The sequence below is a fragment of the Taudactylus pleione genome, unplaced genomic scaffold (genome assembly GCF_031769625.1).
Source record: "Taudactylus pleione unplaced genomic scaffold, aTauple2 ptg000766l, whole genome shotgun sequence".
Taxonomy (NCBI): domain Eukaryota; kingdom Metazoa; phylum Chordata; class Amphibia; order Anura; family Myobatrachidae; genus Taudactylus; species Taudactylus pleione.
Genome location: NW_028285168.1, coordinates 115,839 through 138,260, shown reverse-complemented (window position 1 = coordinate 138,260; position 22,422 = coordinate 115,839). Strand labels below are relative to the sequence as shown.

At 48.8% G+C, this 22,422-nt stretch overlaps 1 protein-coding gene across 4 annotated transcripts in view; it reads left to right on the top strand.

Annotated features, from left to right (window-relative positions):
• The window catches only part of LOXL3 (lysyl oxidase like 3), a 302,460-nt gene that overhangs the window by 249,706 nt on the left and 30,332 nt on the right, over window positions 1-22,422 (top strand). For all 4 annotated transcript variants that reach the window (XM_088457549.1, XM_088457548.1, XM_088457546.1 and 1 more), the window contains 2 exons: window positions 13,070-13,237; window positions 21,852-22,011. In XM_088457549.1, coding sequence (XP_088313675.1) covers window positions 13,070-13,237; window positions 21,852-22,011 — 328 coding nt within the window. The remainder of the gene's footprint in view (window positions 1-13,069; window positions 13,238-21,851; window positions 22,012-22,422) is intronic.

The following is a 22,422-nucleotide window of genomic DNA, read 5'->3' as shown; positions in this document are numbered from 1 at the left end:
ATTCTGGAAATTATTTGTCTAGAGTGACACTTTACTGGCGGATGTCAGGAGAATGCCTTATCCCAAAATGGTTCACAGGGATTGGTATGGAGTAACCTGTCTGGCCTGTACAGAGACCTGCATGCAACCCCATAAAAACACCTTTTGGGTTTAATTGTAACGCTAATTGCGGCCAGACCTCATTATCCAACATCATTGGTGAGCTCAATAAGGGTCTTGTGGCTGAAAGGATGCGAAACCCGGCAGCCATGTTCCAGGATGTAATCTTTCTCAGAGGAGTAGCAGCAAAGGGGAACTTATTACATATTAATGCCTGGGGTTATAGGATGAAATGCTAAACATGGGCTTATGGGTGTATCATGTTCGGGTGTCTGCATACTTTCATCCTTGTCATGTATTAATGGACATTATACGGGTGTGCGTGAGAGTTTCTGGACAAATGATCCTAATAGACATTGATTACATAACACTGAATCATCACCACATACATCTAATGAGTGTTCTGGCATCAGATCATGGATGACGGATTAAGCTGAGATTTTATAGGAATTACACAGAAACGTTAGATCGCTAACAGATCAGTACATTCACTGCAAGGCTTACAGATCTAAAATACATAAATGACTATATTCAGTACTTAGATAATTAATAATAAAAATACAAAAACATTACTAGATCCTGATTTTATTTATTAACATGCTATATTTTACATATTACAAACAATTAGATAACATGAAATTTTGGGCCCCACACAGAGTCTAACCTCACAACAACTGGACGCAAAAACCCATAGGATCTATACATTCTACCCAAACTGTGTATAGGTAACGCCCTCAAATAATATCATTAACAACAAATTCAGACCAACAATATTTTATTAGATCAAAAAATAGCCATATACAGTATTAGAGGGAAGTATCGTCTTATAGTGTCCAGGTCCGGGGTCTTCAGGAGACTCTGTTAGGAGGATTATAATGTCCCGTCTGTTTGTATTACGTCTCTCCATCACCAGCAAATGACTAAACCTTTATCCTTTGATATAAGGAGGTTACTGGTATTGATACTGTGTTTGACATATTGACTTACAGTGATAGAGTATTGGATTACGTGATAAAATGAGACTGGATAGTAAAGAATGACAAAGCGGTAAAAGGGTGCGGCTCAGAAGCTTACAATCTATTGGGAAATCGGACTTTGGGGTTAGAGGGTTGTTTGAGTATAGAGAATAAATTTAAGATTGGAGTGAACACTGTGTAGGGCTGTAATAATCAGTGTAATAGGGAGATTATGTGGGTGGCTCTGGAACAGGGGCATTTCTAGAGAGGAGGGGGCCCCTGTGCAGTCTCCTAGAGTGTGCCCAGTGTCTATAGGGTATGCACAGATCACTGGGAAAATGGCCGCGCCGGCCATTTTCCCTGTACTGCGCATGCACAAACGACGAGAAAATGGCTGCCACGGCCATTTTCCAGTGGTTTTTACAGCGCCAGACGCCAGCACCGACATAGGACTCTGGAGAGGTAAGTAATTTTATGGGTGCAGGGTGTGCAGTGCGGGGCCCCCCTGGACCCAAGGACCCGTGTTCCCCGCAAACCCTGCATCCATTATAGATACGCCCCTGCTCTGGAATATGATCAGTTTGGCTGAAGAGGTGAGTTCTCAGGGATTGCTGGAAGGTTTGGAGACTAGAGCAAAGTCTTGTGCATGGGAGGGCATTCCACCGAGTGGGTGCAGCCCGAATACACTTCTGTAATGGTGACTAGGAGCAGGTGATGGGTGTGGATGAGAGACACAGATCTGATTTCATTATAGCCTTATGTGTTAGCAGAAGTATTTTATACTTATTACGGTAAACTACAGGCAGCCAATGTAGGGACTGGCAAACCGGGGTCACAGCAGAAAAATGTTTTACCAGGAAAATTTTATCTGGCTGCCGAATTCAATATAAATTGTGGGGCTGGAAGTCTGATTACGGAAGACCAGTAAGCAGGGAATTGCAGTAGCCATGCTGGAGATAATGAGAGTTTGCAGCGTCTTGTGGGAGATTCTGTGAGTATTTTCTATATAGGTCTACTGACCGGTGGGATTACTATCTTTGTGCCTGATTCAGCAAGGATTGCATGCAGGCAGCTGTGCAATTGTGTCCTTGCAGTAATGCAAATGCAGCAGGAGGTGTACGACGCCCCTGTACAATGCCCTCTGTACGACGCCCCCTGCTGCATTGGCGATCCCAGTGAGGTCGCAGGCTGGGATCACCATCATGACCATCGGGTCTCCGGCCAGCTGTGTGAGCCTCAGCTTACTCAGGCTGGCCGCCTTGCAAGCCCAGCACAGTGCGCTGGCCACTCCTAGAAAATGGGGTAGACACGCCCCCATTTCCGGGAATACCAGCCGTCCCTGCACCACCCCTTAAATGCCTCTGCCTATCAATCAGGGAAAGGCATTCAAGAGTCTGTGTGCGTCTAAGCAGGACCCATTGTGCACGCTCTCGCAGAATGGGTCCTGTACAGGTGCAGATTCCCGATGAACGCACGGCTGAATCAGGCCCTTTGTGTTTGAGGTGTGAAAGGTCATCCAGCCGAAATGTCAGAAAGACGATGAGGCTAACCAAGATAATGAGAGATCGGGAAAAGAAATGGTATAGATAGGGATTAGCCTATTTCCTTGTGGTCTACAACTGATAGCGAAAGCAGTGAGGACTCCAGAGACACATGATGAGTATAGGACTGAAGACCTAGATAATGCCGTCTCTGTATGAGAAGAGAGTGGTCATAAATTCAGCAGAGCAAGATAGGCACCAGCACTCGCCAAATTGGTGAAAGTCTTGTGCTACTGAAATACCTGGAATGGACTCGTTTTGTGCTACACGTTCCATGTTCTATAGGTTATATGTTATAATACACCAGCACTGACGCTAGAAGAACTGCCTGTGCTCATCTAGGTGGACAGTCCGGCCAGTGTTAGCTGCTCATTGATCATCTGCTGGTAGCAATGTGGCAGCAGGTGTAGGCACTATACTACTCTCCAACCTGCTCCCTCTATTCGCCCTGTATAATGTTCCGTGTGATGAAGGAGGGAAGAAATAATATTATATGGATATCACTCCTCATTGCCCGCTGCCCTATAGCAGAGCAACATTAAGTTAATTCTGAGAACTTTGTACAGACTCCCAAAATTGGGACAGTACTGCCAGAATGAAGACCGTGCCACCAGAATTGGTGCAGTCTCCCGAAATTGTAACAGTACCGTCAGAATCCGGGCAGTCTCCTGAAAGCAGGACAACACCGACAGAATTCAGACAGTGCCACCAGGATAGTTACAGTTGTTAAGAGAGTGCGGCTGTCTTGTACCTGTTCTTCCAGCTATGACCACCTGCTGCACCCCCAATCCCTTCCTAGTTCCCTTCAGATCTGCTCCCCTGGTTTTCTCCAGGCTCTTCCACCCCCCTTCATTCTCTCCAGCTCCTTCCATCTTTGCACCACTGGTTCTCTCCACCCCTTTCCACCCTGGTTCTCTTCAGCCTCACCCTGTCCCGCCCCCCCCCCCCACCACCACAGTTCTCTCCAGCCTCTTCTCGTCCTGGTTCTCCATTCTCTATAGTCAATTTCCCCTGGTACTCTACAGATTCTTCCCACCATGGTCCAGTACCCCCTGGTTCTCACTAGCCACCCCCTGGTTCTCTCCAGCCCCTAGCTATTACCTTAATTTCCTGTGTTCTTCCTTTTTTCTTGTTGTCTGGCTACACCTCTTCCTGGCTCTCTAATAAGATTGACATCATATGCACTGCACCTCAAAGAACATGGAGCTTGCTCGAGAGACAGAAGCTGGGAAGGTGCATCCATGCATCTCTACATAGCCGAAGAGTCGTGATAAGAGGGCTCCCCTGCACTTGTGCTCCTTAATGAACTCCGCAGAGCCTTGGTCCAGAACATAAGAACATATCACTGCAAATAAAATAACTGACCATCTCATTATGAGATCAGCCCAGGTTACGACTGGCTCGGGGAACAGTTGCCCCCAGCTCACCCATGGGTGGTACACAGTATCATTCAGAACTATCACAAAAACAGCACTAATTATATATGGTTCAAGGGTTTCAGAAACTTTTTGGAACTAAACAAACCTTCTACTTGATAATTATATCATATGTATATTTAATTTTGGATTCATATATAGAGATCCTGTCAATAGTTATTTATTTTAACAGAACAAGTAGTTGTGTTTCTTTAGTAAATAAGTAATAAATTGGGGTCCGCACGCTTGTTATTGCTGTGTATAAATTTATGTTACATGTAAGTACAGAACTGAAAGTATGTTACTAAATGTAATCAATATCTAATCAACTTTTTGTATGTTTATTAATAATTATAAAAGGACTGGGAATACACAATTGTACTATTAATTAGAGATGAGTGGTTCGGGTTCCTTGAAAACCAAACAGACCTGAACTCAGGGGTTCCGAGTGAGTCTGACCCCCAGCATGGGTCTTCCCGCCAAGTTTGGATCCCAAAATGAGGTAAAACGTCATCTTCCCTGCGTCTGATCTCGCTTGTTTTGGATTGCATATAAAAGTTCTTCTCGCCATTTTACACAGGAGAGGGGAGGGAGAGGGTGTGGGACTGTGGGCTGCAGCACTGTGTTGTAAAAAGGAGGAGTAGGTAGAAGTGCAGATAGTTTTTTTAGCTGGAATAGGTGCCTGGTGGAAAGGGTCAGGCCCATCTTAACAGCATTGTAGGCCTTGGACAAAGCAATGCACTGGGCCCCCGTACTACTCATTCATGGGAATAAAAATGTAAATGATCAACAAAATGAAAGCGTTGATTTTGTTGGAAGTACCAATAAATCTAATGTTTAATCATAAAAAAACAATATGTAAAGCAAGGATTACGGACTCCACCTCCCTCTTTCTTCTCCAGCTCGCAGTGCAGTTTCTGCTCCGTACTGCAGCTATGATTAAAGTATGAGGGGGCATGGGAGGACGTGCCCCTCACCCCCTTAATCTGATTCTGTAACTGCAGGATGGAAGGCAGTTAGAGAATGCTGCCTGGCTATTCTGATTATGTGTAATTCACAATCATAGCAGGCGGGGAGCATCTTTCTCTGCCTTACTCTCAGTCAGCTGCCCTATGCACGGAGATAGCGCCTGCACAATCCATGTAGAGGTCCCTATGACCCATCCCGACCCTGCTCAAAGGCCCCTATAATCCTGGGGCCCTGGGCAGCTGCTCATTGTGCCCATACAGTAAGATGGCCCTGAATAGGGTGACCTTGGCATCCTCGTCAGTGTATTTGTTTTATTTGTCATACACAATGCAGTGCAAACAAACCGGCTTCTATATGTGGGCCTGACTCAGATATGTACATAAACCCGATTGGTTTCCGTACATATCCGATGTTTGTGGGTCTGCACATGCCCTGCGTGTACATGTGCAGATAGTCCTGCGAGTTAGCATGTAGTGCCCCCAAACCACAGCATGATTGACATGCTGTGGCCATTTGGGGGCGTGGATGGGGTGGAGTCAGGCTGCGTTCCTGGAAATGGGGGCGTGTCGCCCAATTTACACAGTCTTTCCAAAGCAGCGACCATTGGTTGCGATGGTGATCTATGGAAGCTGCTCTCAGATCGCAGATGCATGCAGGAGGCCTCTATTTCCTACAGACATTTCCTGCTGCATTTGCATTTCCGTTGGATGGTCTTGCACAGCCACTTTCTTGCAAGTTTATAAAATTCAGGAGGAAGATGTTTGTGTCAAAGAAATTTAGCCACCAGTGGCCACAGTTCTTGTCAGTGATTAGAAAAAGGCCATTGTCATGCCTGGACATAAGACCACAAAATCCACCTCTTTTGAGTGGAATTATTTTTACCCAAATGTAAATCTATCTGTACCATTAATGAGGCCAAAGTATGTAGAGGTAATGACATTAACCAGCTAGGAACCCTCCTCCCTGTTACGTCATGTGCAGTGAGGTCATGCAAGTTATTTGGGAACATTTTATAAAACAATAACAAGCATCAGCTATCGGCAGCATGGACAGATCACAGTACCTGCAATCTCTACTACCAACACCTTCATCATCAGTCTCCTCAATAATCGGACGTAGTTCTCATGCATCCAGTTTGCAAAAGTTAACGGACTCCTCCCCTATCCAAAATTCCCAAGAAGAATCCTTGTACGCTAGGGCTGCTGCTGCTGGGGGTTCTTCTTTGTCACAGAAGGGGACCAAGAATAATCGTTTCAAAGTATGACAGCTGCCATCCAGTTGCACAGCGGATCGCTAAAGCCATGAGGGATATGTTTGCATTAAATCTGTGTCCAATATCCTCCATCAATGCATCTGGTTTTAGACAGTTACTTGAGGTCATGTGTCCGCGCTACCAAATTCCATTTTACCAGAACAGCAATTCCTCACCTGTACCGGGATTGTGTTGAGTATGTGGACAACTGGTACTGGTGAAATGAAAGATTACAGGACTGTGACAGCCCCCTCGGTGAGTGTATCGCCTTCAGCAGCATCTAACACCAGCTCAGTCACAGGCAGGCTACTCTCTGTATCATCAGCTTCACTAAGAGGCATACCAGTGTCAACCTATTGGAAAAACTGAGGGATGTGATAGCAAAATGGCTCACCCTGCTAGGACTCTCCTCAGGATTTGTCATTTCTGACAACGCAAGTAACATTGTACGAGCATTACAACTGGGGGAATTTGAATACGTACCATGTTTTGCACAAGCAAACTTGGTGGTTCAGAATTTTTTTTTTTTTTTGTAAATGACAGGGGCCTGCAGGAGATGCTGTCCTGTAACATTTCTGGACATTTTCAGCATTCAGAAACCGCATCAATTTGCGATGCACCCAACTGAAGCACGAGATAGTAACACCCTTTATATGCATCAGCGAATGGAGGAAGAGCAACAAGCCATCCAAACCTACACAACAAACCATGACATAGGCAGAGGAGGGGGAATGTACCTTACTCCAGCACAGCGAAGAATACTTTCCGTATTATGCAAGCTACCGAAACTATTTGAAAAAGTAACCAATGAAGTGAGTTCATACACTTCCAGCCTACTGGAAAAGCAGCTAGGGAAACTGAAGGAGGAGATGAAATAAAGCAATTCTGCTAACTATGCTGGGCTTGTAGATCAAATTCTTTATTCGCTTTACCAGGACCAAAGGTCTTGCAACAGCTTGCAATTGGATCACAACATTTTTAAGTCCTATGTTATCTCTTTATTTCTAACTTACACAGATCTTAAGAGATGGAAAGAGCTCCTTGAAAGCAAGTTCTCAGCTCAAGTGGCACATTAAATGACAATGTCTCCTGCTTTAGTTTCTCCTGCAAATGTTGCTGGCAGGAAATTAGACTTCTTGATCTCTGAGCGTGGAGATGATGGATAAATCTCCCAAGTCAAATCTCAGATGAAGGAGTTTCAGTATAGCCGACTCTCCTCCTTAGTTCTGAGAGGGATTACGGAATGTACCACTCACTGGATCCCTACAAGAATGGTTGATGCAAGAGAGGTAAGAGGTCTGATGGAGAGGGGTTCCTGCAGGAGGGGAGGGAGGGCATCCTGGAAGTCATCAGGACTTACTATTCCGAGCTTTTTTTCTTGGAAGACACATTAAAGAAAAGATGGAAGAATTTCTTGAGGGGACAACTGGTCTTGTGGAACCAGATACTTCTCTTGAATGTTTGGAGAGTGAGATATCGGTAGAGGAGGTCAGAGAGGTTATTGGTAGGTTAACAACAAAAAAGTCACCAGGCCCAGACGGTTTAATGGCTGAATTTTATAAGACATTTTCTGATGTTCTGGCTCCGCATCTTGTGGAGGTGTTTAATACAAGCCTGGTAGAGGGAGAACTCCCTCCCTCCATGAGATTATCTGCCCTTATCTTACAGTCCAAAGGAAAAGACCAAACTCATATTGAGAACTGGCACCCCATAGCTCTTCTTAAATCGGACAGAAAGATTCTGGCGACAACACTTTAACAGACTGAAGGAATTTTCCGAGCTGTTGCTTTCTGCTTCTCGGCACAGTACGGTGAAGAGCCAAAGTACATTTAGTACTGTCCTAGGTGTCCGGGAGGTCATTGAACGGTGTAGGGATGAGAAGTGGGGCAAGTATTTGCTGGCATTGGGTCAATCCAAGGCTTTTGACCGAGTCAACCATGAGTACTTATGGACTTTACTGGAAAGGTATGGAATCCCAGTGAGGGTGGTTAATTGGCTTTGTATATTATACAAGAAGGCCGAGAGCTTCCCACTTGTAAATGGTTGGGTAGGGCCTACTTTCTTAGCAGACTCTGGTGTCTGTCAGGGGTGCCCCTTGAGCCACCTTCTGTACGTGTTTGAAATAGATCCTTTTGTTACACGGGTTGAGAGTGGCATGTTGGAGGGGGTGCAGCTGGGCCCAGAGCTGCCATTGAGGGTAGTAGCCTATGCTGATGATGTCACTGTGTTTCTGTCATCCGTGGCAGAGGGAAGTGAGGTGGACCAACCGATCAGAGACTATTCAGGAGCTTCAGGCCCCATTGTAATCAGGACAAGTGTGAAGTTTTCTGGATGGTGGAGGGAGGTGAAGACTTTTTCCTCCCCGAGGCTAGCCACCAGACAAATTTTTAGGCATCCAATTTGATCAAGGCGATTATGCCAGTGCAAACTGGGATAAAAAGCTGGAGGATGCAACCAGGAAAGTAAAGAGCTGGAGTGGGTGGAAGTTCACTCAGAAGGAAAGGGATGACTTGTGCAAAACCTATTTGATCCCATTGTTTTTGTAAGTCAGCTTATGTGTGTTTGTTGTCAAATTCAATGTGGTCCATATATGTTCTTTGTTTTTTTCTTATTGTGGGAAACAGAATGAACATGGTCAAAAGACAAACCAAGGGCAGAGGGAGGAATGGATATGGTGAACCCCATAGTGTTTTTTGTGACAACCTTTCTAAAGATGAACATTGGTCGCCTCTTGGTTTCAGGGAATGGGTATCCCCTTTCTTTGGAGCATGATTAGATGGTGGCCGAGTGTGAAGTCTCCGGGCAAGGAGAGGCTACCTCCCGATCTACGTGGTTCAGTGCCTGAGGGTAATAGGACGATGGGGTTGGGGGGTGGTGGAGATAAGTGATCTCGATAGGAAGGAGTTGGGGAAGAGGGTCTTAAAAACTCACTTCCATGTCCCATTGGCCCTTAGGGATTGCCCAGGGGACATATGTTCGGAGGGATTATCTCTAACTAGGAGAGGAACCCGTTGAAATTTAAATACATTGCCTGGCTCTCCTTCCAACTAGGCTTTATGTTAGAGGGAACCTGAAGTTTAGAAGTCCCGATGATCATGGTTGTCCCCTGGACGAGTGTCTAGGAGAGGAGAAGACAAGGGACCACTTCTTTCTTCAGTGTCCTTTTAATGTGGGGGTTTATAAAGCAGTGTCCAGGTCCGGCGCTAGGCTGTGCTGCGCCCAGCACTGTATTGAGTTGCCGCCCCTTCCCTCCTCTGCTCCCTCCCCCTGAGCTTACATATTACCTCTACCACCGGGAGGGTGGGAGTTTCCTGCGCCTTACAGCTACAGTGGCGCTCTGGGCGACGGACTGGCTTGCCTGTGCCTGGAGCCGCTATTGTCCAGAGCATTAGGTATCTCTCGTCTTTCGGGGGTGAGTTACCCGGAATGGGCTTATGGAGCATTCAAACGGTATGGGGATTTTGAGTTGAGCACTATTTTTATCATTTGCTTAGCAGTTAGGTATCACGTATGGCATGCACGGTGCCAGATATCATTGAGAGGTAGAGTCCTTCCCTGCAGAGAGGTGGTGGGTCTAATTCTGCACGAGGTGAGACTGATAAGGGAATTGGAGAGGGGGAGATTAGACACCGTCAGCTGATCCCGATTATGCCGTCAGCAGAAACCCCCTTAGTGGTCGGTGGATGATTTCCTCCTTTTCAATCTTTAAATCTTCAAATGTCCTTTCACATTTTTCTCATAGTAAATTGGATGGTTTTTGGTTTAGAATGGCTTTGCTAGAAGTATCCTCTAGTCATTTCTCTTTATTGTGTTTTTTTTGTCTTAGTATAAAAGGAGGGGGTATGGGGGCATGCATGGTGGTGGAGGGAGTGAGAATGAGTGAGTGTATGGGGCATGCATGGTGGTGGAGGGAGTGAGAATGAGTGAGTGTATGGAGGCATGGAAGGTGTGTGAGAATGGGAGGGTATGGGGGCATGCATGGTGGTGGAGGGAGTGAGAATGAGTGAGTGTATGGAGGCATGGAAGGTGTGTGAGAATGGGAGGGTATGGGGGCATGCATGGTGGTGGAGGGAGTGAGAATGAGTGAGTGTATGGAGGCATGGAAGGTGTGTGAGAATGGGAGGGTATGGGGGCATGCATGGTGGTGGAGGGAGTGAGAATGAGTGAGTGTATGGAGGCATGGAAGGTGTGTGAGAATAGGAGGGTATGGGGGCATGCATGGTGGTGGAGGGAGTGAGAATGAGTGAGTGTATGGGGCATGCATGGTGGTGGAGGGAGTGAGAATGAGTGAGTGTATGGGGCATGCATGGTGGTGGAGGGAGTGAGAATGAGTGAGTGTATGGGGCATGCATGGTGGTGGAGGGAGTGAGAATGAGTGAGTGTATGGAGGCATGGAAGGTGTGTGAGAATGGGAGGGTATGGGGGCATGCATGGTGGTGGAGGGAGTGAGAATGAGTGAGTGTATGGAGGCATGGAAGGTGTGTGAGAATAGGAGGGTATGGGGGCATGCATGGTGGTGGAGGGAGTGAGAATGAGTGAGTGTATGGGGCATGCATGGTGGTGGAGGGAGTGAGAATGAGTGAGTGTATGGGGCATGCATGGTGGTGGAGGGAGTGAGAATGAGTGAGTGTATGGAGGCATGGAAGGTGTGTGAGAATGGGAGTGTATGGGGGCATGCATGGTGGTGGAGGGAGTGAGAATGAGTGAGTGTATGGAGGCATGGAAGGTGTTTGGAAATAGAAATGGAAGAGAGTCCGGGACGGGGAGGGAGGAAGTTTAAAGTAAAGGGCAAGATATAGATTATGTTGAGGGTTGGAATGTAAATATTTATTTATTCTATTTTATGTAAGTTTTTTTTATGTCAATTTTTCTGTAAAATTGCTGCAAGCTTTAATAAAAAAAAAAAATATGGCCAGGAAAAAAACTGATCTTTTCCGAGAGAACCACTGGTGATGCTAATGAGTCAACTCAGCAGACCAGAATGAAACTGCACTATGACATCTGGTCAGGCTTAAAATAATTGCCCACAATTATGGACACCTCTAGCATGATTCAATCTGATACTGAAAGCATCAATAGAATGGGGGAGGATTATTTTAATGCTAATGTACAATTTAGCAGGTCACACAGGGCCTGATTCAGAGGCGCTCGCAAAAAGCGAACGCTCACTCTGAATCAGAGCGGGCGCTTGTTTTTTTTAGATGCGGCCTCTTGGCCGCTCGCATAGCTGTGGGTTACCACCCACAGCTATTGTGAGCGGCCATGATAATGGTCACGATGGTCAAGACCATCGCGACCATCAGGCTTGCAATGAGAGCCTTGTGGTAGGGTCTCGTGGCCGCAAGCCCCAGAGAGCTTTCAGCTCAAACAGAGCCGGAAGCTCTCTCGCTGACATCAATGGTGATGTCAGTGAGGCCGCCCACAAACGGCAGGCATTCGCTTGGGAACGCCTCCGTTTGTGAAGCCACCCCCCTGCCACGCCTACAAAATGGGTCGAGCTGTCGATCAACATTGACAGCTGCCCCTTTTGTAGTGAGTCCCGGAGCGAGCGCTTTTTGCGCTCGCTCCGGGGCTCGCTCACGCGCATTGTGCACACACGGGCCCACCATCGACCCGGTTGCGAGCGCACAACGCTTGCGACCGGGTCTGAATCAGGCCCACAGTCCTTTTGAATACTGTCAGGAGAAAAAGGCAATTTGGAGCCCCTTGTACAAAGTAGCCTTGGTGTACTTAAGCTGCCCACCCTCCAGTGTGTACTTGGAAAGTATGTTTAGCACAGTCGGGAACCTTGTGCGTGATCGGCGTAGGAGGCTACTTCTTAAAAATGTGGAAAAACCAATGTTCATATAAATGAACTACAAATTCTATGAGGAAGACCTTTGCCACCAATTACAAAGTACAGAGACTTCTGTAACAGCGGATTCCAGTGTGGATGAGGTAATATTGTGTGATGATGTTAACACTGATGAGGGTGAGGAGAAAGAGAATCATCTCTACATTGGGAAGATGTTATTAACATACACTACTTCACTAGCCCTCCATCTTGGTGTCATCTTTAACTCTGCCCTCAGTGTTACTCCACATATCTTCTCCCTTGTGAAGTTTCATCACCTTCTCCTCCAAAACATTTCCCGGAATATGCACCTTTCTGACTCAGGACATGTTACCCCTCTTTAATCTGTCCTAAATGTTGCGTTGATCCTAAACTTCCTATCTCACCGATCCACATCAGCTGTAACATTTGGAAATCTGGACTCTGGCTGCAAGAATTCAAGTTACTCACCTTCAATGCCCTCACAGCTCCTCTCTTCATCACCTTCAATGCCCTCACAGCTCCTCTCTTCATCACCTTCAATGCCCTCACAGCTCCTCTCTTCATCACCTTTAATGCCCTCACATCTCCTCTCTTCATCACCTTCAATGCCCTCACAGCTCCTCTCTTCATCACCTTCAATGCCCTCACAGCTCCTCTTCATCACCTTCAATGCCCTCACAGCTCCTCTCTTTATCACCTTCAATGCCCTCACAGCTCCTCTCTTCATCACCTTCAATGCCCTCACAGCTCCTCTATTCCTTACATCTCTGACCCTGTTACAAGATGCACTCTTTGTTCTGCCTCTGACCTGTTCCTCTCCTCCTCTCTGATAAGAATCGCTCACTCCTGCCTTGAGGTTTTCTCCTGAGTGGCATCCCACTTATAGAATACCCCCCACATCTTCAGATTCTCAAAAGACTCCATTATATTAAACCGTTGATGGGAAAAGCCAGAAATGAACCATAATTTGATTAATTTTATTGTGGATTTGAAACAAAGGATCCTTATTCCTTACCTCTTAGATCCGGCTTGCAGGGGGCCGATCCCAGCATGAGGGGCGGGTGGAGGTTTTATTGGGGCCCCGAGGAGAAAAGCGCTGGGGACTGGTTTGTGGAAACGGCTGGGGAACAAAGGAAGCTGCAGTTGTGTGTCAGCAATTGGGTCTTGGATTTGTAAGCAGCGCCCTGCAGGTATGAATTTTATTGTTTTATTTTATAAGGAAATGGAGCGGGGTTCTCTATATGTATTTACAGTCACACGCACATTATACAGTGTGACATAGGAGGAAGGGGGAGGAGTCACTGTGCACTCCAGTTATGGGCATAAGGTGGGTTTGGCTCCATGAATGAGAGGGGGGTGGTATTGTATCTAGTAATAAGCAGGGGGGGTCAGTTTGGCTCCAAATGACTGGGGGGTAGCTTTAGCTTGATGAAAGGCTGTGGAGGGGGATCAGCTTTGGCTCCATGACTGAGTGTAGAGGGGGCAGGTTTGATTCCAGTAATGTGTGTGTATGGGGGAGGGGGGGTAGTCATGGCTTCCAGTAATGAGTGTGTATGGAGGAGGGGGGTAGCTATGGCTCCCAGTAAAGAGTGGGTAGGGGGGGAGAGGGGTAGCTATGGCTCCCAGTAATTGAGTGTGTGTAGGGGGGAGGGGGGTAGCTATGGCTCCCAGTAATGAGTGTGTATGGGGGATAGCTATGGCTCCCAGTAATGAGTGTGTGGTGGGGGGGAGGGGGGTAGCTATGGCTCCCAGTAATGAGTGTGTGTAAGGGGAGGGGGGTAGCTGTGGCTCCCAGTAATGAGTGTGTATGGGGGAGGGAGGTAGCTATGGCTCCCAGTAATGAGTGTGTGTGGGGGGAGGGGGGTAGCTATGGCTCCCAGTAATGAGTGTGTATGGGGGAGGGAGGTAGCTATGGCTCCCAGTAATGAGTGTGTGTATGGGGGAGGAGGGTAGCTATGGCTCCCAGTACTGAGTGTGTATGGGGGAGGGGGGTAGCTATGGCTCCCAGTAATGAGTGTGTGTATGGGGGAGGAGGGTAGCTATGGCTCCCAGTAATGAGTGTGTGTGTATGGGGGAGGGGGTAGCTATGGCTCCCAGTAATGAGTGTATGGGGGGAGGGGGGGTAGCTGTGGCTCCCAGTAATGTGTGTGTGTATGGGGGGAGGGGGTAGCTATGGCTCCCAGTAATGTGTGTGTATGGGGGAGGGGGGTTGCTATGGCTCCCAGTAATGAGTGTGTGTGTGGGGGGCGGGGGGTTGCTATGGCTCCCAGTAATGAGTGTGTGTGTGGGGGCGGGGGGTTGCTATGGCTCCCAGTAATGAGTGTGTGGGAGGGGGGTAGCTATGGCTCCCAGTAATGAGTGTGTGGGAGGGGGGTAGCTATGGCTCCCAGTAATGAGTGTGTGGGAGGGGGGTAGCTATGGCTCCCAGTAATGAGTGTGTGGGAGGGGGGTAGCTATGGCTCCCAGTAATGAGTGTGTGGGACGGGGGTAGCTATGGCTCCCAGTAATGTGTGTATGGGGGAGGGGGGTAGCTATGGCTCCCAGTAATGAGTGTGTGGGGGCGGGGGGTAGCTATGGCTCCCAGTAATGAGTGTGTATGGAGGAGGGGGGTAGCTATGGCTCCCAGTAAAGAGTGGGTAGGGGGGAGAGGGGTAGCTATGGCTCCCAGTAATGAGTGTGTGTGGGGGAGGGGGGTAGCTATGGCTCCCAGTAATGAGTGTGTATGGGGGAGGGAGGTAGCTATGGCTCCCAGTAATGAGTGTGTGTATGGGGGAGGAGGGTAGCTATGGCTCCCAGTACTGAGTGTGTATGGGGGAGGGGGGTAGCTATGGCTCCCAGTAATGAGTGTGTGTATGGGGGAGGAGGGTAGCTATGGCTCCCAGTAATGAGTGTGTGTGTATGGGGGAGGGGGTAGCTATGGCTCCCAGTAATGAGTGTATGGGGGGAGGGGGGGTAGCTGTGGCTCCCAGTAATGTGTGTGTGTATGGGGGAGGGGGTAGCTATGGCTCCCAGTACTGAGTGTGTATGGGGGAGGGGGGTAGCTATGGCTCCCAGTAATGAGTGTGTGTATGGGGGAGGAGGGTAGCTATGGCTCCCAGTAATGAGTGTGTGTGTATGGGGGAGGGGGTAGCTATGGCTCCCAGTAATGAGTGTATGGGGGGAGGGGGGTAGCTGTGGCTCCCAGTAATGTGTGTGTGTATGGGGGAGGGGGGTAGCTATGGCTCCCAGTAATGTGTGTGTATGGGGGAGGGGGGTTGCTATGGCTCCCAGTAATGAGTGTGTGTGTGGGGGCGGGGGGTTGCTATGGCTCCCAGTAATGAGTGTGTGTGTGGGGGCGGGGGGTTGCTATGGCTCCCAGTAATGAGTGTGTGGGAGGGGGGTAGCTATGGCTCCCAGTAATGAGTGTGTGGGAGGGGGGTAGCTATGGCTCCCAGTAATGAGTGTGTGGGAGGGGGGTAGCTATGGCTCCCAGTAATGAGTGTGTGGGACGGGGGTAGCTATGGCTCCCAGTTATGTGTGTATGGGGGAGGGGGGTAGCTATGGCTCCCAGTAATGAGTGTGTGGGGGCGGGGGGGTAGCTATGGCTCCCAGTAATGAGTGTGTATGGAGGAGGGGGGTAGCTATGGCTCCCAGTAAAGAGTGGGTAGGGGGGAGAGGGGTAGCTATGGCTCCCAGTAATGAGTGTGTGTAGGGGGGAGGGGGGTAGCTATGGCTCCCAGTAATGAGTGTGTATGGGGGGATAGCTATGGCTCCCAGTAATGAGTGTGTGTGGGGGGGAGGGGGTAGCTATGGCTCCCAGTAATGAGTGTGTGTAAGGGGAGGGGGGTAGCTGTGGCTCCCAGTAATGAGTGTGTATGGGGGAGGGAGGTAGCTATGGCTCCCAGTAATGAGTGTGTGTGGGGGAGGGGGGTAGCTATGGCTCCCAGTAATGAGTGTGTATGGGGGAGGGAGGTAGCTATGGCTCCCAGTAATGAGTGTGTGTATGGGGGAGGAGGGTAGCTATGGCTCCCAGTACTGAGTGTGTATGGGGGAGGGGGGTAGCTATGGCTCCCAGTAATGAGTGTGTGTATGGGGGAGGAGGGTAGCTATGGCTCCCAGTAATGAGTGTGTGTGTATGGGGGAGGGGGTAGCTATGGCTCCCAGTAATGAGTGTATGGGGGGAGGGGGGTAGCTGTGGCTCCCAGTAATGTGTGTGTGTATGGGGGAGGGGGTAGCTATGGCTCCCAGTAATGTGTGTGTATGGGGGAGGGGGGTTGCTATGGCTCCCAGTAATGAGTGTGTGTGTGGGGGCGGGGGGTTGCTATGGCTCCCAGTAATGAGTGTGTGTGTGGGGGCGGGGAGTAGCTATGGCTCCCAGTAATGAGTGTGTGGGAGGGGGGTAGCTATGGCTCCCAGTAATGAGTGTGTGGGAGGGGGGTAGCTATGGCTCCCAGTAATGAGTGTGTGGGAGGGGGGTAGCTATGGCTCCCAGTAATGAGTGTGTGGGACGGGGGTAGCTATGGCTCCCAGTAATGTGTGTATGGGGGAGGGGGGTAGCTATGGCTCCCAGTAATGAGTGTATGGGGGAGGGGGGTAGCTATGGCTCCCAGTAATGAGTGTATGGGGGAGGGGGGTAGCTATGGCTCCCAGTAATGAGTGTATGGGGGAGGGGGGTAGCTATGGCTCCCAGTAATGAGTGTATGGGGGAGGGGGGTAGCTATGGCTCCCAGTAATGAGTGTATGGGGGAGGGGGGTAGCTATGGCTCCCAGTAATGAGTGTATGGGGGAGGGGGGTAGCTATGGCTCCCAGTAATGAGTGTATGGGGGAGGGGGGGTAGCTATGGCTCCCAGTAATGAGTGTATGGGGGAGGGGGGTAGCTATGGCTCCCAGTAATGAGTGTATGGGGGAGGGGGGTAGCTATGGCTCCCAGTAATGAGTGTATGGGGGAGGGGGGTAGCTATGGCTCCCAGTAATGAGTGTATGGGGGAGGGGGGTAGCTATGGCTCCCAGTAATGAGTGTATGGGGGAGGGGGGTAGCTATGGCTCCCAGTAATGAGTGTATGGGGGAGGGGGGTAGCTATGGCTCCCAGTAATGAGTGTATGGGGGAGGGGGGTAGCTATGGCTCCCAGTAATGAGTGTATGGGGGAGGGGGGGTAGCTATGGCTCCCAGTAATGAGCAGGAGACAGGTTTGGCTCCATGGTGTAGATTAGCGGAAACACTAGTCCAGGCCTCCATGACTATACTCTTTGCCATCTGTCACTGGTTTGTGTGTTACTGGTGCAGCAGAATGACCAATGTGTAACTGCAGTGCAGAGTATCTTCAGGAACATTTGAAGCAGCTAAAGAACTAGCTCAGTACAGTAACCAGAGTCAGTCTCTATGGAATTAATGTTTCATGTTCCTCACACTCCTTCTGTCATGTATAATATTCCTTAATGTACCATGTTCCCTATCTCCTTACATACATGTCCCATATTATGTCCGTACCTGTCCCTTCACCCATGTACAGTGTACTCACGACCCTTGTTCCTCATACATGTAACATACAGTATTCTTCAAATCCCACAAACGTATCATGTTCCTCACATCCCTGTATACATGTATCATGTTCCTCCCAACCCTGTACACGTGTGTCATGTTCTTCACATCCCTGTATACATGTATCATGTTCCTCCCAACCCTGTACACGTATGTCATGTTCCTCACATCCCTGTACACATGTATCATGTTCCTCCCATCCCTGTACACATGTATCATGTTCCTCACATCCCTGTATACATGTATGATTGTTCCTCACATCCCTGTATACATGTATCATGTTCCTCACATCCCTGTACACATGTATCATGTTCCTCCCAACCCTGTACTCATGTATCATGTTCCTCACATCCCTGTATACATGTATCATGTTCCTCCCAACCCTGTACTCATGTATCATGTTCCTCACATCCCTGTATACATGTATCATGTTCCTCACATCCCTGTATACATGTATCATGTTCCTCACATCCCTGTATCATGTTCCTCACATCCCTGTATACATGTATGATTGTAACTCACATCCCTGTACACATGTATCATGTTCCTCACATCCCTGGAGATTGCTGTTATGTCAGGGAGACGGGGAGATTGCTGTTATGTCAGGGAGTCAGGGAGATTGCTGTTATGTCAGGGAGACGGGGAGATTGCTGCTATGTCAGGGAGTCAGGGAGACGGGGAGATTGCTGTTATGTCAGGGAGTCAGGGAGATTGCTGCTATGTCAGGGAGACGGGGAGATTGCTGTTATGTCAGGGAGACAGGGAGATTGCTGCTATGTCAGGGAGATTGCTGCTATGTCAGAGTGTCAGGGAGATTGCTGCTATGTCAGGGAGACGGGGAGATTGCTGCTATGTCAGGGAGACGGGGAGATTGCTGCTATGTCAGGGAGACGGGGAGATTGCTGCTATGTCAGGGAGTCGGGGAGATTGCTGCTATGTCAGGGAGTCGGGGAGATTGCTGCTATGTCAGGGAGACGGGGAGATTGCTGTTATGTCAAGGAGACGGGGAGATTGCTGCTATGTCAGGGAGACGGGGAGATTGCTGCTGTGTCAGGGAGACAGGGAGATTGCTGTTATGTCAGTGAGATTGCGGATATGATGGAGATTGTGTATGCTGCCATGGGCTTGCTAAGTGCACGTATATATGTATATAGGGTTTGTCATGTGCCTGTGTGTTGCACTATGGGAAGTACATGTACTGTATGTACACTCTGGCTATCATCCAAGATTGCACGTAATGTGCCAGTAATTCTGTCTCCACGCTTGCTGCATACTTACCCTATGTGTGGATACCTGAGTGTGACTGAATCACGCCACTTGCTGTAAGTTGTGGGTGAGGCTCTGACATGTGCTCTGTCTGCTGACAATGGGGAGAGCCCACGTATTGGGGGATTCTTGCACCTGAGTCAGCAGTTGCTTTATTAGGTACAGTAACACCTGCTGGTTATTATAGTACCTTGTCCCCAGAGGTACGCAAATTCCTCCTGGCATAGATAGAGCAAGGTGCTGGGCACATTCCCCGGAGGCCCATGGTGATATGACAGTCACCCAGGTAATACACATATATGCTGCCAATCTCCCCCACATCCCAAAGGTGCTGGTGCCTGTGCCGGCCACTGGGGTACTCTGTGCTCATTGTCATTTACACGGTACCAGTATGAGGGGATGTGACGTGTTCTCCTGCTGGGAGCAACCAGTACAAGATAGGGAGACAGCAGGCATGTACATGGTACCAGTATGAGGGGATGTGACGTGTTCTCCTGCTGGGAGTAATCAGTACAAGATGGGGAGACAGCAGGCATGTACACGGTACCAGTATGAGGGGATGTGACGTGTTCTCCTGCTGGGAGCAACCAGTACAAGATAGGGAGACAGCAGGCATGTACATGGTACCAGTATGAGGGGATGTGACGTGTTCTCCTGCTGGGAGTAACCAGTACAAGATGGGGAGACAGCAGGCATGTACACGGTACCAGTATGAGGGGATGTGACGTGTTCTCCTGCTGGGAGTAATCAGTACAAGATGGGGAGACAGCAGGCACGTACACGGTACCAGTATGAGGGGATGTGACGTGTTATACTGCTGGGAGTAACCAGTACAAGATAGGGAGACAGCAGGCACGTACACGGTACCAGTATGAGGGGATGTGACGTGTTCTCCTGCTGGGAGTTACCAGTACAAGATGGGGAGACAGCAGGCACGTACACGGTACCAGTATGAGGGGATGTGACGTGTTCTCCTGCTGGGAGTAACCAGTACAAGATGGGGAGACAGCAGGCATGTACACGGTACCAGTATGAGGGGATGTGACGTGTTATACTGCTGGGAGTAACCAGTACAAGATGGGGAGACAGCAGGCATGTACATGGTAAGTAATAATGCAGAGATGGTATAAGGGTACAGCCCCCCATTATTACACCACCAGCTCCATGGTGACACACGGCAAGATGGGGGGCCTTGGTTACATGTTGTTTACACCAAACTCTGACCTGTCTGTATGTCTGTATGTTAGTCCAGGCAGCGTATTTCCAATCTTCTTCTGCCCCAATTAGGTGCCCCTGTATATGCTCCTCTGTATACAGCTGCTTATTTTTGTTACTGTCACCTTGAGCCATTCTCCTCTGACCCCTGACCCGCAGAGCTGCCGCTCACTGGTGCTGTTTGTAGAGTTTACAGAGAAATGGTCTATAAAGTGATGTGTATGGAAATCCTGGGAATACGCAAACCAGCCGCCTGGCACCAACATTCCTTTTATGTTCACAGTCACATACAGGACATTACTTCCCCATTCTGGTATTTGGTATGAGCAACAACTGAACCTCTTGACTGTCTTCAAGCTCTTATTGAGTTAATGTCACATGATGGCTAATTAGATATTTGCGTTACCCTACAGGTGTACCTAATAAAGTGGCAACTGAGTATCTATATGGAGTTTGTCATGTTTGTATGGGAGATAATGGGTCATACATGTATGTATGTAGGGACTGTCCTATGTCTGTGTGGGGGGGATTATGGGAAGTACATGTATTTATGTATGTAGGGACTGTCCTACGTCTGTGTGGGGGATTATGGGAAGTACATGTATTTATGTATGTAGGGACTGTCCTACGTCTGTGTGTGTGGGGGATTATGGGAAGTACATGTATTTATGTATGTTGGGACTGTCCTACGTCTGTGTTTGTAGGATTATGAGATTGCTTTGTTATGTGTGTGGGCTGGCCTTGCTATAGGCATGTTTCCTGTGTATATTGCATGAATTGTGTGCCTCGCTGAGCAGATCATGGCAGTGCCTCTGTACAGGCGTGTTTCCTGTGTACATTGCATGAATTGTGTGCCTCGCTGAGCAGATCATGTTGGTGCCTCTGTACATAATTATTGTCCTGTTGATGAACCCAGGTGACCAGTAATTATAATTGCTCATTGTCGCTGTGTGGCCCGTGGCTTGTTATTAACCTCACGCGTGCTGCATCCCGGCTGCCCCTCACAGATACGTATTGTCGGGGGGCGCACACAGTTTGAGGGGCGCGTGGAAGTGAAGCTTGGAACATCTTGGGGCTACTTGTGCAGTGATGGCTGGACTACTAAGGAGGCTATGGTGGCATGTCGTCAGCTCGGCCTGGGGTACTCTCTGCATGCGGTGACGGTATGTACAGCCGAGGCTTTTCCACATTCCGGTATAACTATGGAGGATGGAATGATGGGTAACCACGTGTACAGGAGGAGGGGATTATGGGTAACCACGTGTACAGGAGGATGGAATGATGGGCAGCCACGTGTACAGGAGGAGGGGATGATGGGCAGCCACGTGTACAGGAGGAGGGGATGATGGGCAACCACGTGTACAGGAGGAGGGGATGATGGGTAACCACGTGTACAGGAGGATGGAATGATGGGTGGCCACGTGTACAGGAGGATGGAATGATGGGCAGCCACGTGTACAGGAGGAGGGGATGATGGGCAACCACGTGTACAGGAGGGGATGATGGGTAACCACGTGTACAGGAGGAGGGGATGATGGGCAACCACGTGTACAGGAGGAGGGAATGATGGGTAACCACGTGTACAGGAGGAGGGAATGATGGGTAACCACGTGAACAGGAGGAGGGGATGATGGGTAGCCACGTGTACAGGAGGAGAGAATGATGGGTAAATACGAGCAATTGTATATGTATATAATGTCCTGCCGGTGACATGGGAATTATGTGTATTTGGTATTTTTCTGATGCGTATGATATTTCCATGCCGTCCGTTCCTTGTGCTGTTACGTATCACTGTCTACTCAGGAAACCTGGTATTGGGATGCCAGTAATGTGACGGAAATGATTGTGAGTGGGGTGCGCTGTTCCGGCACAGAGTTATCACTACAGCAGTGCTACCATCACCGGACCGTTAGCTGCAAGAACACCGGGACACGGCACGCAGCTGGAATTATCTGCTCTGAGAGTGAGTATACGGCACCGATAATGCTCCAAGAATATGCAGCGTATATAATGTTCCAGTAAGTAGTATATAGCATTGCTTTGCAAGTGAGAATATGGCAGTCTTTTCTTACCCCTATGGTCAACTTTTATTTTTCACCTGCCGTAACCTTGACCCATTCTTCTCCATCTATTGGAACCATGACCCATTCTTCTTCTCCTGCTCTAACCATGATCCATTCTTCTACTCCTGCTCTAACCATGATCCATTCTTCTACTCCTGCTGGAACCATGACCCATTTTTCTCCATATGCTGGAACCATGGCCATTCTTCTCCTCCTGCTCTAACCATGACCCATTCTTCTCTATTGGAACCATGACCCATTCTTTTTCTCCTGTTGGAACCATGCCCCATTTTTCTCCATATGCTGGAGCC